The sequence below is a fragment of the Theobroma cacao genome, chromosome 3 (assembly GCF_000208745.1).
Source record: "Theobroma cacao cultivar B97-61/B2 chromosome 3, Criollo_cocoa_genome_V2, whole genome shotgun sequence".
NCBI classification, from domain to species: domain Eukaryota; kingdom Viridiplantae; phylum Streptophyta; class Magnoliopsida; order Malvales; family Malvaceae; genus Theobroma; species Theobroma cacao.
Genome location: NC_030852.1, coordinates 28,822,416 through 28,837,874, shown reverse-complemented (window position 1 = coordinate 28,837,874; position 15,459 = coordinate 28,822,416). Strand labels below are relative to the sequence as shown.

At 32.1% G+C, this 15,459-nt stretch overlaps 1 protein-coding gene, 1 long non-coding RNA gene and 1 other non-coding gene across 3 annotated transcripts; 2 read left to right on the top strand and 1 right to left on the bottom strand.

Moving 5' to 3' along the window:
- LOC18605574 lies at nt 5,080-7,589 on the top strand. The gene is made up of 3 exons (XR_001927144.1): nt 5,080-5,233; nt 6,526-6,580; nt 6,979-7,589. It is a non-coding gene; the product is annotated as an uncharacterized LOC18605574 (long non-coding RNA).
- On the bottom strand, nt 7,920-13,626 carry LOC18605573 (DNA-directed RNA polymerase III subunit RPC3). The gene is made up of 14 exons (XM_007038642.2): nt 13,439-13,626; nt 13,168-13,315; nt 12,794-12,912; nt 12,609-12,696; nt 12,285-12,436; nt 11,612-11,764; nt 11,431-11,538; nt 10,464-10,575; nt 9,806-9,949; nt 9,679-9,716; nt 9,493-9,585; nt 9,270-9,353; nt 8,481-8,630; nt 7,920-8,261 (listed from the first exon to the last, which is right to left on the bottom strand). The coding sequence occupies exons 1-14, from the start codon at nt 13,505-13,507 to the stop codon at nt 8,148-8,150; spliced, it is 1,572 nt and encodes a 523-aa protein (XP_007038704.2). The 5' UTR covers nt 13,508-13,626; the 3' UTR covers nt 7,920-8,147.
- On the top strand, nt 13,649-13,720 carry TRNAC-GCA. Its single transcript has one exon. It is a non-coding gene; the product is annotated as a tRNA-Cys (tRNA).

Genomic DNA, 15,459 nt, shown 5'->3' with positions numbered 1-15,459 from the left:
CTATTTCTTTTTCTTTCTTTTTTGTTATGTAATATATGGTAGCTACCTTCCACTTGCCATGTACTTTTTTTTTTATGTTACATAAATTTTATTTTCTATAATTTTAATTTTTAAAAATTAAATAAATTATTATTTAATTTTTAAATATAAGTTGTAATATTACATTATTACTTAAAATTTCATCAACGTATCATTTTTTTATTAATCCTGATTATGTAAGAAAAAATTAACTTGAGTATATTTTTTATATGCTTTACATTTTATGTTTAGTTAAAATGAAATTCTCTTGAATATATAATATTTAAATAATTCTGATTATATAAAAAATTATTAATCTTATATATCGTTTTTAATTATTTATATTTTATAAATTATAATTTTATATTTAGTTTCATATTTCTATTATCAATATTTTTATTATTGATTGAATTTAATATATTAATTTTTTAAAATTTTTAACTCTTATTCAACTGTGTTTGACCCTCCCAATAAAATTTGACTAGTTTCGCCCCTGTCTTTGACCAACATAACATTTTGGTATTGAAATTTTAATATTTAAATTAATTTTTTTTAAAAAAATGTTATTTTTTAGGATCTCACAAACTAGTCTGCCATCATAAATCTGTCGTGAATCATGATGGTGGAAGACTTCGAGTAACATACAAAGACTAACTTTGGATTGTGAGAATCCTCCACAATTATCAAAAAAATTCAACTGCTATTAACTGTTATCGAATTTCTAATTTCAGCATTCTAAATCAAAAATGCGGCGGCAGTTGACTTCCAACTCTGTGCGGGCATATCCAATTATCAAATTTTTTATGCAAGAATGTCAACGAATTCAGTTATTGTCTTGTTCATTCACTGACTAACACTTGTAGCAAATATTACAGGTAATGTTCTCCACTCTAGCTTCTCTCAATTGATTAATTTGTCTAATTAATGTTTATCGGAGATTCATTTCTTTGTTCATATTAAACTCTAATGAATGTTGTTTTGCATCATATAAATTAGTTGTGATGGCGGTGGCCGGTAATGGGGTATATTTATATATATTATATATATATAATATATATATATATATATATATATTATATATTTATAAGTAGAGGTAATGACACAAGTTTTTCTAATCAGAGATCCAAGTTATTAGTGCACGTTTTTCTTTTCCCTTTAAAAAGAAAGCTTTGGAACCAAAGTGGCTTTTAAATTAGGATGAATATGGAACTCCCATAGCATATATCAAAAGAAAAAGGTGTACCTAGAGCTATAAACCCATGTGTAGAAAATTAATGCCCAATACCTAACTTATGAAGATAATGACTCTCTCACTCGTTGCTCCTCGGCCTCATCCTGAAAAGAAGAAAATTCGAAACAACTTTTGCTTCTTTTAAACAACTACGCTTTCTCCTTTAATTACCTACTATATATAAATTTGTCACATTTTAAATTTCAATTAATAAGTTTAAATTAATGAAGCTAATGTCAATTTCTAACATAACGTTATGGAAAATATTTGTCTACGTTCTTCAATTTAAGAGGCTGACAAGAGTAGTTAATTAAGGACTTAATATAAGCATGTGATAATATTCAAGTTGAACACAAATTAATAATTAAGTAATGACTCTATACATTGTCCAATTGTCGTAAATGTACATTATGACATTACAAATTTGTACGATAGTTCGATCAGCATTACACTAGAAGTTGAGTGAGATATGTACGACGTTATTAAATTCTTTATAAGGGTTGAGGCTCTCCGTGGGTAGGAGTAGGATCAAATGCTACAAGAGATTAATTAAGGGTTATGATAGCACTATTTAGTTGATGTGAAGTAAGGTTAGTGTATTAGGAGCTTCCACTGGGTTACCACATGCTAAAGATAGTTCAGTGGAGGGCCAGTACTTAAAAAATAAACGTAAAGTCAGATAGAGACCAATCATGGGAACTTTATTTAAGAAACACATGGAATTAAATCATTTGGGAGGTCAAACATTTTTTTTTTGCAATGGAATATATGGTTACTAAATTAAGCTAAGATTAAATGGATTGCAACACCGGGGGGATGACGGTCCAATATCCCATGGCAACACGGCAGTCCTTTAAGGCTGCCGGCAACCATAATATGCACATACAAATCACATTTTTACCCTCAAATCCAACGTGCGATTGGACCAAAGCAAGGCGTGTTAAGCTCCGGCCGCAATCTTTTACCCAGCCATGAATCAACTATGAAGAATTCGTTACCATGTACCGGCCAACGCTCTCGCAACTTCAAATTTTCAACTAAATCAGTAAAGCATGATTTCGTTATGTTATTAGCAGGTTAAAGAGAAAATCAAGTGCTTAAACAAATGTTAAGAACCTTCTGTTTGATTAACAATGAATGTGTTGGTTAGTAAACTCATGCCATTTTGATTACTATTTTCTAAATTGATGATCTAAACAAAATTTTAACTACATTTATACAAAATTAAGGAAAGTGGGGGGGGGGGGGGGGGGGGGGGGACTACTTTAATTAATCCTTATTAATTGTGGATTGAAGGATAATATGAGTTAAGTGGTGCATATAAGTAGATCCAATTCACTGCTAATTATAAGTCTAAAAACCTCAAAATATATAAAGAATTAGTATTAGTTATAGGTAGTGATCAGCTTTTCTTTATTTATCGGAATTTGGGTAAACTATTGATTAAACAAGCTAACATTTATTTATAAGATGGTCACGACAGCTTATCTAAGACTTATGGACCTAGAACAAAATTAATGTGATAATGTTTGTTACTTTACTAGGAATATAGTAGTCCTATAATTAGACATGATTAAGTAGGTATTGGGTATCTCCTAAGTAAGTTTATATCGGTTTCAACTATCAAAATTACTATCTATTTAGGATTTTTTAGTAGTGATAAAACGTTCTGAGTTTGTTTTATACAAACTATTCGAGTAAAATCAGTGAATAGCCACTAAATTTATACTGTTTTCTCATTTTGTTTGTTGACTTTTAAATTGTTTCAATTTGATCACTAAATTTTTTAAATTGTATCTATTATCATCTCTTTAATAGATTATGTCTAAATAAATGATTAAATGATGACAATATAACCATTTAAGTAATTATGTCATCATTTAAAAGTTCATTTTTCTTTTTCTTTCATTTTATTAATTATTTTTGTAAATTATCTATTCCAACAAAATTGAGAAACGAAAATGATAAGAAAAATATAAATTACAAAAACTAACATGAATTTTTCAGAACTTGATCATTTAATTACTTATATATATATATATATATATATTATATATATATATATATATATATATATCATGTCATTATTATTATTTTTATTTGGATGGGTTTTGAAGAAAGGAAAAGAAGAAAAAGTAGTGGATTATTATATATATATATATTAAATTTTATAGATATAATGATAAAAAAATTTTAAAAATTGTGAAAATGACGGTGGCCATCACCTTTCTTCAGTTAGTGTGTTCAATTTCATAGAACATGTTGTAATGATATGAGTATTGTGTTCTTGGAATGTATGTTCAGGTTTTGTTTCACCTGCATCTCATGGTGAATTCGATTCTTAAAGATTAAAATTAGGGAACAATAAAAATTTAAATATAATTTTTTTTAATCTCATAAAATTTTTTTGATGGATAGCGCATATATCTTGTCCTCGTTAGATATATGCCTTTATTCTGTTAAGGTAAGAATGGGGAGGGAATTCTTCACAAGCCAGCTAAGAGAAAATATTTCTGTCTAATCATAATTGATTGCGAATTTAGACTATTACACGAAACGTGATTAAATGTAATTATAAAAAAATTATATTATGTATATATATAAAATTTTATACATTTAACATTTTAATAAATTAAAAATTGAGATTTTGCCACGACCTACGTGTCCAACTTCAGAAGACTTGTTGTCATGACGCGAGTATTGTATTCTCGGAATACCTGTTCATGTACAGTTTCACCCACAACTCCTGGCGAATTTATTCCGCACTTTAGAAGAGGTGAGTTTGGAGATTAAAATAAAAAGACGATGAAAAATTAAATATTTAAATATTTTTTATTTCATAAAAAAGTTTTGATAAAAGAGTGTAAATTTCTTGTCCTTGCTAGATCTGCCTCCATTCCTGTGAAGACGAGAATGGGGATTGGGAGGGAACTCCTCATTGAGGTGAGGGTGGAGTTGGGTGCAAGTTCAGTAACGTAGTCAAGATGTTATATTTGAGGTAAAAATAATATTTATAAAATAATCATATTAAAAATTTAATATTTATAAAAATAAAATCATAAAATATTTAAAAATATATATTATAAAATTTTAAAACTTTAAGAGTGTGGGGCCCAATTAGACCCTTTCTTACCACCACATGACAAGGTTGAGGAAGTGGAGTTCGGGACAAGGAATGCACTACTCACCCGAAACCAATTTCGTTGATATCACTCTAATAGCACATTTGGTTCGCGAAATAGATAAAAATGAAATAAAATAATTATTAAATGAGAATAAAATGAGGTAAAAATAAAATAAAATAAATATTATATAATTTGGTATGATGAATGGAATAGAGTAAAAATAATTATTATGACTTATTACAGTGTTTGGTTTATAATAATAGCTTTGGAATAAAAAAGGAATAGAAAAAAAATACATTTTATTATATATAATTATTTATTTTATTTTTATTTTTTAAATATTAATAATTTATAATTAATTAAACTATTAATAATTTAAATATTAATATTTTTAATATAGTTTAATTATTAATATTTTAATTAATTATATTTTTATTTATAATTTAATATTATTTTTGATTAAAATATTAATAATTTTTATTTTTACTTATACTCATTAAAATTTNTTTTAATTAAAATTAAAATTTGTATAAATCATTTTAACTAACAACTTGTTTATAAAAAAATTTATAAAAAGTAAATTTATCAAATAATTTTAACTTAATTTAAAAATTATTATTTTTTATAAGAATTTTAGAAAATTTTTAAATTAAAAAAATCATGCCAAACATTCTCCTAGTTAAAAAGAAATCCACTGCACCCAAAGAACGGAAGAAGTGAGAAACAACCAACTAATTGAAACTCACGTAAAAGAGGCCAACAACGAGAGAACGGTTGAGTCTCTGACAATGAGGATTTCCAGAACTCCCACTTCAAAATCCGGGCTCTTGTTGAACAGCTTCGACCCCATTTTATGCAGGTATAATATATTCATCATTTTTTGCTTTTCAACAGACTTTCTTTCCTTCTTCCTTTTTTTTTTAAGGTCAATAACGGACTTTCTTGATGAATTTGTGGTTTTTTTTTCGTATTTTGAGTTTTGTGCATGCCTTGGTTGGTTTCTTGTTGAACTTATATGATAGTTTTAACTGCTATCAGTGGATTTTCAAAGTGGTTTTATTTTCTTTTATGGGTGTAATTGTTTAGATTCTTCTTGTGGAGCAAGCTATTTTTTTATGGAGAAAATCAGTGATTTTTAGGAGCTTTGTCTGTTTGTTAGCAAATGTTACAGATAAGACGAAACCATGCAATCCAGGGTGCCTCTCGAAGAGTCAATTCAAGCTTGTTTTAGATATAAAATACTACAGGACCATGAATGATAATGTGGTCCAGGCTCCAGGCATATTCCTAATAAGTCCTAATCATGAAAGCTTTTTAAGTTGAGCTAAGTGGTATACATAGTTTCATTTTTCCCCGAGTTGGTCTTATGCAAAATGTTTTGGTGGTCCCTGATAGCCAGGGAGTAATTGTAGATGAAATGGGGTTAATAAGCATTGCTGTTTGTCCATAATTATGACTTGTTCGTAGGAACATACTTTGAAATCCAAACACTTCCATTCCAGGACTCAATTTGGAGAGGCCAACTATCAATTCTTAGTTTAGTTTCAATCCTCACATGATGAGTTTTGATTCATATTTTGATGGAACTCATAAATTTATTGGAGCATAATGAAGTTTTTTCAAACGATGAATATTGCCTTAATTGAAACTGATAAGCAGCAGGCAAAGTAGAGGCAATCTGCGATGTTAGGCATAATTAAGTACATTTTCATCCTTTTTGTGATCCCTTCAATTCAAAGATCTTAATAGGATATACTAATTAGAACAATTTAAAAAAATAATTATAATAAGGAGAAGACAAAGGTTGTATTGTTTATCTCCGTAGTCCAGCCCAAGGATAACTAAGATTATTAGTATTAGTATTGACTGCATTGGATGAGTTGATATCAGTTGCTTTAGTTTCCAATGTCTTCTTCTTTTGAAGCAGACTTCACTGGAGGTTCAACTATCTACATCCATATCTCCTCTTTGTATTCTCTTAGTTATTGCACCTCTTAATACCTACTTACCTAGTACTTGTAGCAGTCTACTCTTTTTTAAGTGGTTATAAGAGCTTGTCATATATTTTCTGTCAAGTGATGATTAAATTTAATATGATTTATTCAAGTGATAAGCACTGATTTGTTTATTCAATTTTCATTTTATACATAGGTTCTTTAGACACCTGACTTCAGGAATTGCAAAGCAGCTCATGAAATTCGAAAAGGTGAGTTCTTGAAGTTATGTTAAATTCAGTATTCTAGTATGGAACTTAAAACATAGTTTTATTTTTCTGTGCAACTTTCTTTAAGGTGTATATTCTTGCATGTGTTTAGTTTTGTAGCCCACATTCCATGAGCTAATTTTGTCAAAAATTTCTGGGAAATAACCTTCCAGGGTTCTGCTTTAGACATTATTTTTTGGTAAGCTAGTTGTAATCTAAGGATCTTCGTGGCAACCGAAAGCTAACCAGAAAGCATCATTGCTCTGATCATGAATTCAAAATTGGAGATCAGTAAGATCACTGATATATTTAGGTTCAACCTTCTCTCATAGTAAGACATGAAAAGCTTAGTGAACTGTTTCCAATGTATTTATTGTAATACATTAAAATGTCCTTTGCAGACTTGAAGCTTGTTTTGGATTTATACTAAACAGCTGATATTGGAGACAGACCCACCTGTGAATCTTGTGAAAGAACAGCAAACTTTATCTGGTGAAACTGTTTTTGGAGTGCAAGCTTCTGACAAATTCTAAGAGGGAAAAGAAGCAGAGCTACTTAAAACTGAACATTGTGTAGAAAAATCAACAGATATAAAGCATCCAATGCCTTCTTCTAGCTCAGGGTGGAATCTCAATGGTAGCCTATTTTGTGGTAGCTATGTTGTGGTTGGAATTTCATCACTTATGGGGGCTGTAAGCCAGTTTACTATGGGGTAACAAAGGAGTCCTGTCGAGTAAGCAGACAAAGTCTTAATTATAGTCTGTGCACCGACACCATTCCTTCATGACGATAAGAAGTCACCTTTGGTGATGTACAGAAAAAATTTTGCAATGAGATAATAATGTTGCAGTGGCCATGAAAAACAGAGAATGGTTCTATGCCCTGTATATCTTTTGAAATTTTGATTACAACTTAGAAGAGGCTACCTATAGTAGTGTAGAATCCAAACAGATTGGTTCATTCTGGTTGACTGAGATGAATGAAATTTAATTACTATAGATTTCATTTCAATCAAATGCTTCTGCCCGTCATTTTGCCTATCAAATGGTTCCTTTACAGTTAATCCACTTTCATTACCCATTGTTGCAGCTATGTATGGGTTAAATCTCTTTTATGAACCTTCGAACCTGGTTAGTTACAAGGTTTTGATTTGCCCCTAAATTGCCTTTTTTATTTCACTAGGTTGCCTGGATTTCATATAGTTTATAGTTTCTTTTTATTTCACTGCTCATTATTCATGTCTCTTCTCACGACAAATTTCCATCAGAATCAGATCTCAACATGGTTAATAGCCGAAGTTTCTTGTAAGACAATGTGATCTTAGTGGGATGACATGGATTAATGAAACTATGAAAAAACAGTGATATTATTTTTCCACTTGATTCAATCCAAGGCACACACGAACTCATTCTTTGACAATTAAGAAAAAAGTATCATTGTGAGAACCCTAGTGCTATTATGAACACTTGGAATCCCTATGGCGTCAAACGGAACTACAAAATTGATAGACTGATAAATGGTCTAAAAGCACATCCCTCCGATACTCAATAAAATGGCAGCAGCACTTGCTTCAGAAGTCATGGAAAAGCATGATAGCATCGTCAAGTTTCATCTGTGATGATTCCAAGAGTAACCTGACTTTTCTTAGTCGGTTAACGCGCTTATCTTGAGGGAGATTCAAAAGCTGAAAAATTCACCACAGTATATTTTTAGTATAAGAACACAGAATTTTTTTGGTGGTAATTACACCCCCAACAATGTGAAAGACTGCAAGGAAACGTGAAGTAGGCTACTGAAAATCGAGGGACACTTCCAACAGTAAGAATATGTTAAAGCAAGTAGGTATAATGATATGTTTTCTGCAAAGCATGGCACCCAAGAAGATTAGTTGTGCGTAACAAACCTCCTTTTCTTGTTCCAACTCATGAGCCACTCGTAGGCTCAAATTTAAGGCAGCATGGAACATCTCATCTAGTACATGCTCCCAGAGAGTGTTCTTATTCACTTTCCACAGCAAGAACTGTGATTGTCTAGCTCCTGTTAGTTGTAATTTCTGCAGTGAGAAATAAGCATTGTCATGAAAATGAATTTGGACTGTATAAACCATTCATCCACTCAAAATGGCAAAAGCACATAGTAAACTGCTTTTTCTTTTATTCTTTTTTTCTTTTCCTGGCTGAATAGCACGTACTAAACAGCATAACCAATTGATAATGTAAAAGCCACTTCACTTCCGCAATGAGCCATGTAATTTCTTCATCACTGAAACATAATACATATACCATACACATAGCCCTAGGTAAACACCAAATCTGTTAAAACCATAGCATCAATCCTATTAGGATTTAGATATCTGACTACCTTGCAAATAAAGGCTGTTTTCCAATTGAACTTTAGGGGATGAGTTCTAATTCATTTAGTTTTAAAGTTGTGGAATTTTAAGCCATTTTTAAATTCTGATCAAAGCCTGTCAGACTTGAAATTGATTTCATTAAATAGCCCTTTTCTATTAGTTTTAGATTTCAGAAAAAGAACTTTATATCATATTTATTTATTCCGGACAACAAACTTAATTTAAATGAATCCAATATAAATGCTTTAAAGCATTTGTGGTAACAATTAAGAGGTGTCAGAAAACGTACATATTATTATATTATGCTCAGTCATGGACACACAAAGAAATGGTTTGTACCTCCATATGCAAATAATCATCTTTCCACAGCTTATAAAGAATTTTTGTTGTGTCCTTCTTTTCAACAAATGCAGTATCTGCAATCTACAGAAAATATAAGAAAACAAATTTTCAGTGCAGTAATAAGATTCCAAAAACATTCTTAAAACCATCTAATATATATCTCAAAAAGCAATAGCAGAAGTGTAAATTGTTCTCTCCATGAGTGTTAGAGAATTCTTACCTTATCAGTCTCAAGTAAGCGAGCAGTGCTTGATAGCAACCGAAACATTCTATATGCATCCCTTCCGTATCTTTTCAACACAATAGATTCCACCTGCAATATATGATAAGTTACCGGCCATATATCTAGCTTAATGGAGCATGGGCAACTCAAAATATTTTAAAACAATACTTAAACGAGAAAGACCTCATCATTCTGAGCTAGTTCAATTATTTTCTTGAAATCTGTACAAGAAACAACAATGTGTCACCAGAAATACAAAACAAATTAATCAGCCAAAGCAAAGATTGAGTGAGAAAAAAGGCATACGAACCAATACTGTACGACTCATTGACTGCTTTTACGAAGGGTGGACAACTCAACTGAACAAGGGAGGCTCTCACACGATCAAAGGTTATATTACGGCCTTCTTCACTCTTTATCACCTCTTCATAAATGGAATTGAGTGACAAGGGAACTGTACAATAGAGTTTTATCAACAATACAAGCAATAATCAACAAAGTTGCAAGAGCCAAAGGCATAAACCCTTTTTTTCTTTTTGCTAAAACTTTGTAGCTTCTTTTGCCAAAACAGAACTCCCTGGCTTCTGCAATTTGCAAGACCAGCATAATTAAGGCAAAGTTTCCTGAAGTGGCTTCACTGTAGCCCGCATTGTTAAGTCAATATAGTTGAAGCATCTCACACCTCCTCTTTCTTAAAAGTTTTTCACATATTAACGAAGATTAATTCAAAAACACTAAGTTAACATATTATTACTTTTTTAGAGGAAAAAACCCTAGGGGTGTAATCTCAAGTTATAATTTCTATAAATGGCCAAAAAAGTCCAATTATTTGCATTGATACTGTATTAGTCTATAAGATCCATGCATTACAGAAATTGAAAAATATATCAAAATATGATTTGGGCAGTAAATAAATACATAATTGTAGATGTTCACAGATAATTAGCAACAGTCAAAAATTAGCCAACCTGAATTCTCTGTTTTAACTTTCTTCTCTGCAGTTCTAGTTGCTTCCAGCATCGCACTTATGACAATAACAGCTCCATCATCCAGGCATGCCCTCACATTCTCGATGAAAGCCTTAGAAAGTTACAGAAGTCAACACTCATTCAGTAACAATAGATAGGAGCATATTCAAAAGCTACAGAGTAATGAAGTATAGCAAGGTTTCATCTTGCATCTAAACACATTAGCTAATCACTGTAATTGGTAGAGAAACACTTAATGCCTATAGAATAATTAAAGAAATAGAGAGGGAAACAGAATAATTGAAGGGACAGTTCCATGAACCCTTGAAGTTTAGATAATTTCTTCTTCAGCAACCTGAGCTTTCTATGGAGCCCATAAAAAGATAAAAATAAATAAAAAATGGATGAAGAAAGAAAGAAAAGAATAAAAGAAAAAAGCAATGGCATGCTAATTTAATGCTTTAGAGAGATTAATGAGATATCTAAAAATCAGGTGATCTATATGTGACAGTTCAGTGAAATTTTGTGACCATGTTGCCAGTGGTTTTTTAATTGGGACACAAGTATGCTACATTTATAAAAGATTTTCCCTGAAAGTGTTTTAAATTGTAAGGCTGTAAGAGATTAGAAAGGGAAAAAGTATCCTAAATGAAGCAAGGTAACATGAAAAATTACTGAAATCAAATGAAATTCATCTAAGGCTAAAATGCTGACGCTTCCCAACAGCATAATTCTCTGGAGAAAGGCAATACAGCCAAAATATCTTTCATGAACATGCATGAAATACATTACATAGCAACCTTTGGCTAATTCCTACCATCACCACTTCACAAGTCACATTACAATTACACATGATTAATATGGAGCATATTATTCCTCGACTGATTAATAAAATGCTTTTGTTTCTACTTTCTTTATGATGTATTCAAAGTATAATTCAGATGATAGATCATAAGGAAAAACCAACCTTATGCCTAAGACGACGTATAAATTCCTCAAAGTTAGCACGCCAAAGAACTACTTGTTCATCTGTAGCCTCACCTTCTGTCTCTGACTCTAAAGCATCAAGCTTGCGCTATAAAGATGAGAAAATGCAAATTAGCATATGAATGAACCTAGTCGATTCAAATAACATGTCTTATGCCAACCTTCTTGCCAACTGTCATGTTAGAGGAATTGTTCTCATCCTTCCCTCCATCAGCAGCAGGTTCAGTTCGTGTTACAAGCAAAAATCTTAATGCTTCAGAAGGTGTGGCAGCTTCCAAAACACGTTGCTCTAATGTTTCTTTTCCTTCAAGTATCTGAAAGAATACATTGAAGAAAGTTTCTAATGGAGTCATATTTAGTCAGAATAAAATTTAGATGGTGCAACTTGATATCAAGAGGTAATATAAAGTGATTAGTCATCAATGACTATGGTAGTCTACTTTAATTAAAAGATTCAATTTTGACTAATTTATGCCTGCCTAGTTAATGTGACAACTGCTCTCTACAAACCCATGTGGACACAACAGACAATTTTACTCAGACATCAGCAGAACCATACTCATTAAAAATTTAATTAAGGATGCGTTACACATCAGCATATAGGAACCGAAACACTTTAGGAAGACAGAAACAAGACAATGAATTATTATGAATTACTACTGTTTTTTAAGTATGTTTCAATAGCAGTCCTCAAGGATAGAACTGTGCTGCAATAAATGTTGGCTCCAATATCAATCCTTGTAGTGATATTTCTACAACCAGATAAAACCACATGCTAATCCAGGTTTTGCACAAAAGAAATCACCAACTAATCTGACATGAATCAACAAATACCTTGGCAGACTTAGGAACTCGCTTCCTTGCGGAAGTCTCTTCTTCAGTTGGTTTTGTCAGAACAGACTCAGCAGCAGGGCATCGTTCAACAAAATGAGCATTCAGTAACTTAATAAAGGCTTCTCGTACAGCATCTAAAATTACATCATCTCCTGGAATATATTTAATATTTATTAAATGGACAAGAATTATTTCACTTATGGGTATATCACTTGACTCAGATGCACAATCTAATCATATTCCTAGTTTCTTTCAACCAAAAGTACTAACATTTGCCTCTATTCAAGCAAGAAAAAAACCAAAAGCTAATTATGAAAGACTTGCCTTCATTTTGAGCTGATTTTGCTCGATCAGACATTTGCTTGAGGGTAAGCCTTCCATGCAAAAGCAAAGCCTCGAAAAGTTCAACACACTACAAAAACCACAATACCCAAAATATAAATTTAAAAAACTATATATCTAAATTTGCCCAGTTTTTTCTTAGTAGAAATGAAGGGAAGCAAGTTTACTTGTTTATCAAGTTTCTGGGAGACAATAGTCAAGAATTTGGGAAACCTCCAACGATGGATTATGTTATTGAACAATGCTATGTACTGAGTGTTAAGTTTTGCTCCATCTCCATGACTGCCTACATGTACCATTGCAAATTATTTCAAACAATCAAATTCTAACAAAGGCAGAAGATTATAGAATTCAATTCAATTTTGAGATTTTAAATTATCCTGCAACCCCAATTGTCTACTTTCTTTTACAGTTTCAGTGGAGCATCCAGTCAAAGGGAACTAAACCTAAACTCTCTTTTTTAAATCTTCTTAGCAGCCAAACAGAGAATAAATAATTAAAAAAAAAGAATAAAATTGAAATGCTAAAACAATGGGAGAACCAAGCTGTTCGAGAATAAAAGCTTGAACGCAATTGTGTTGAATCAAGACAAGCAAACTGTTTTTGACTTGAGAAGAGGTGAGCTCCGTGAACCGGACTATGGCTTGGAGAGTTAACGGTCCTTTCCGGAGGAGACACTCACAAACTTTCTGTACAAAAGAAAGCAACAAAATCAAACTTCATATTATTATTATTATCAGCAAAATATATATATGCGTAAATAAATAAAAATTCATAATCAATAGGTTGAGTAGAGCAATAAATTTATTTACGGCGACGAGATCGCCGAAGTGAGTGGTGATTAGATGGACGGCGTATTTGATGCCGTGCTGAGTCACCATTTTTTGCCCTTTTTGATGATTTCTTTGGGTTTGCTCCTATGGAAACTGAGAAAGAGAAAAAAGAACCGGAGGGGGGAAGGTGACAAGGGTTATCAGGCTAACTCGAGCAAAATATTTTCTATAAGAGAGGTAGTGAAAGCTGGGTCCATAGCTCAGTGGTAGAGCATTTGACTGCAGATCAAGAGGTCACCGGTTCGAACCCGGTTGGGCCCTCAGTCCTAAGGGTTTCCCTTTTTTCGCTCTAAAGTCTAAACACGCTGATTTGTTTTGGGCCCATTAATGTGGGTAACCGACATCCTTTGTTTTAATTCAGGCCTTCGGGGCCTTTGATAAACACCACTAAATGCTGAATCCATATGGGCTAAATAGCTGCCACAGCCCAAAAGCCGGCTAAAAAATAAATAAAAAAATTTTCTTTACCATCCCTTAAAAAGTCAAAGAAAAGTTATACTCTGTAAACTTTTGATGTTACTAGCTTTTAATTGACATATAATTTGAATACAGACTAATTGTCATATTAATTAATATTATTTACTTGTAATAAAAATAATAATACTTTAGGAGTTTTTTTTTCCTATTATTAATATGCTAAAATTCAAATCTTTCTTTTTCTTTTCTTTTTCTTTTAGCTTTTTTGGGTACCGTGCGAATGCAGAAAAAATGAGATTCCTAAAGTCATATCTGACTGACTTCTCTCTCTTGTTTCTTATTAGGATGTGTAAATAGCTTTCATTAACTAGAAATCAGAATCACATCAGGAATCCTTTTTTATAAAGTTCAGTAGATTGTTGAAGACAATATCATTCGGAGACCAGAGGCGGAGGGAGCGGGCTAGTAGGGGCCCCCGCCCCTTCCTAAAATTTTAAAAATTTATTTTATTTTAAAAATTTATTTTATTTTAAAATTTTACTTTTATTTTTTGAATATTAAATTTTTTATTTTCATTTCTTCAAATCTAAAATTTTGATTCTGTCACTGTGAGAGACTCAGTCCAAAATAGACTCTCCCATATGTAGAGTAGAGTTGAGAATGACTTTGAAGACCGCACATTGAATGTTAGTATCTAAAATTAAACTTCAAATGCACATTCCATTATTTTAAAATCATTAAGACTAATGCTATTTAAGGCACAAGTATTTCAAAGTTGTTCCTGCTTCAAATTCATCAACTGGAAAAATGTGGGTCAGCAATCCCTCCGAATACGCTCAAGAGAACCACTAATTCACCTGACCTCTCCTGCCCATCTAGACTGCTGGCTAATGTTTTCGTCACCCCTGAGCACTGCACTGCCGACCTAAACCAAAATGTTGGTCACGTTAGTTTTCTTAATAAAGACAAGTGTCGATTAATTTTGTGGATGAATTTTGACTTTTGATTTTATCAACTTGAGTCCTTAGATTATAAATTTCTTTGTAAATGGTTTAAGACAAATTTTTGGTGTTCATCAAAAGATAAGATGGGGTTAGGAGGTCTAATATTTCGAGTTTTCAAACCTTTGAAGGCACCAAAGTATTGCTGCAAGTTTCCATAAAGAAAACTGTACAGGGAACGGCGGTCCAATATTTCAGCTTGACTCGGAGAAGAGGCTTAATTATAGTTCTTTCTCTCCTCTCGGTTGTTAGAAATACGAACCGGTCATCACCATTGATTCTTAATTATAGTTCTTTCTCACAGAAATGAAGTGATGGAACCAGATCCTGATTACAAATGTGAAATTAAAGGTATAAGGGAATCAGAAAGTTTGATAAAAGTGGACAACCTGGTAAAGTCGGGGGGGAAGAAAAGAAATAGGAAAAAGGGTTTAGGAACTTTTGCCATATCTCAGTTGTAAAAGAGGGAGAACAGAGCGACCCCACAGGTAACGAATCCAGGGGACACATCGATGTACGATGCATGAGAGGGAGATCATGCGGGGCATGTGCGAGTGGTGTGGGGGGTGAGATGTGCCTCTC

Excerpts from the sequence above, each read along its gene's own strand:
- LOC18605573 (XM_007038642.2), bottom strand. The coding sequence starts at position 13,507 with ATGGTGACTCAGCACGGCATCAAATACGCCGTCCATCTAATCACCACT. Across the intron at positions 11,765-12,284 it reads GAGTTCCTAAGTCTGCCAAG|ATACTTGAAGGAAAAGAAAC; the intron begins GTATTTGTTGAT and ends GTATTCTTTCAG. Across the intron at positions 9,586-9,678 it reads AACTAGCTCAGAATGATGAG|GTGGAATCTATTGTGTTGAA; the intron begins GTCTTTCTCGTT and ends CATATATTGCAG.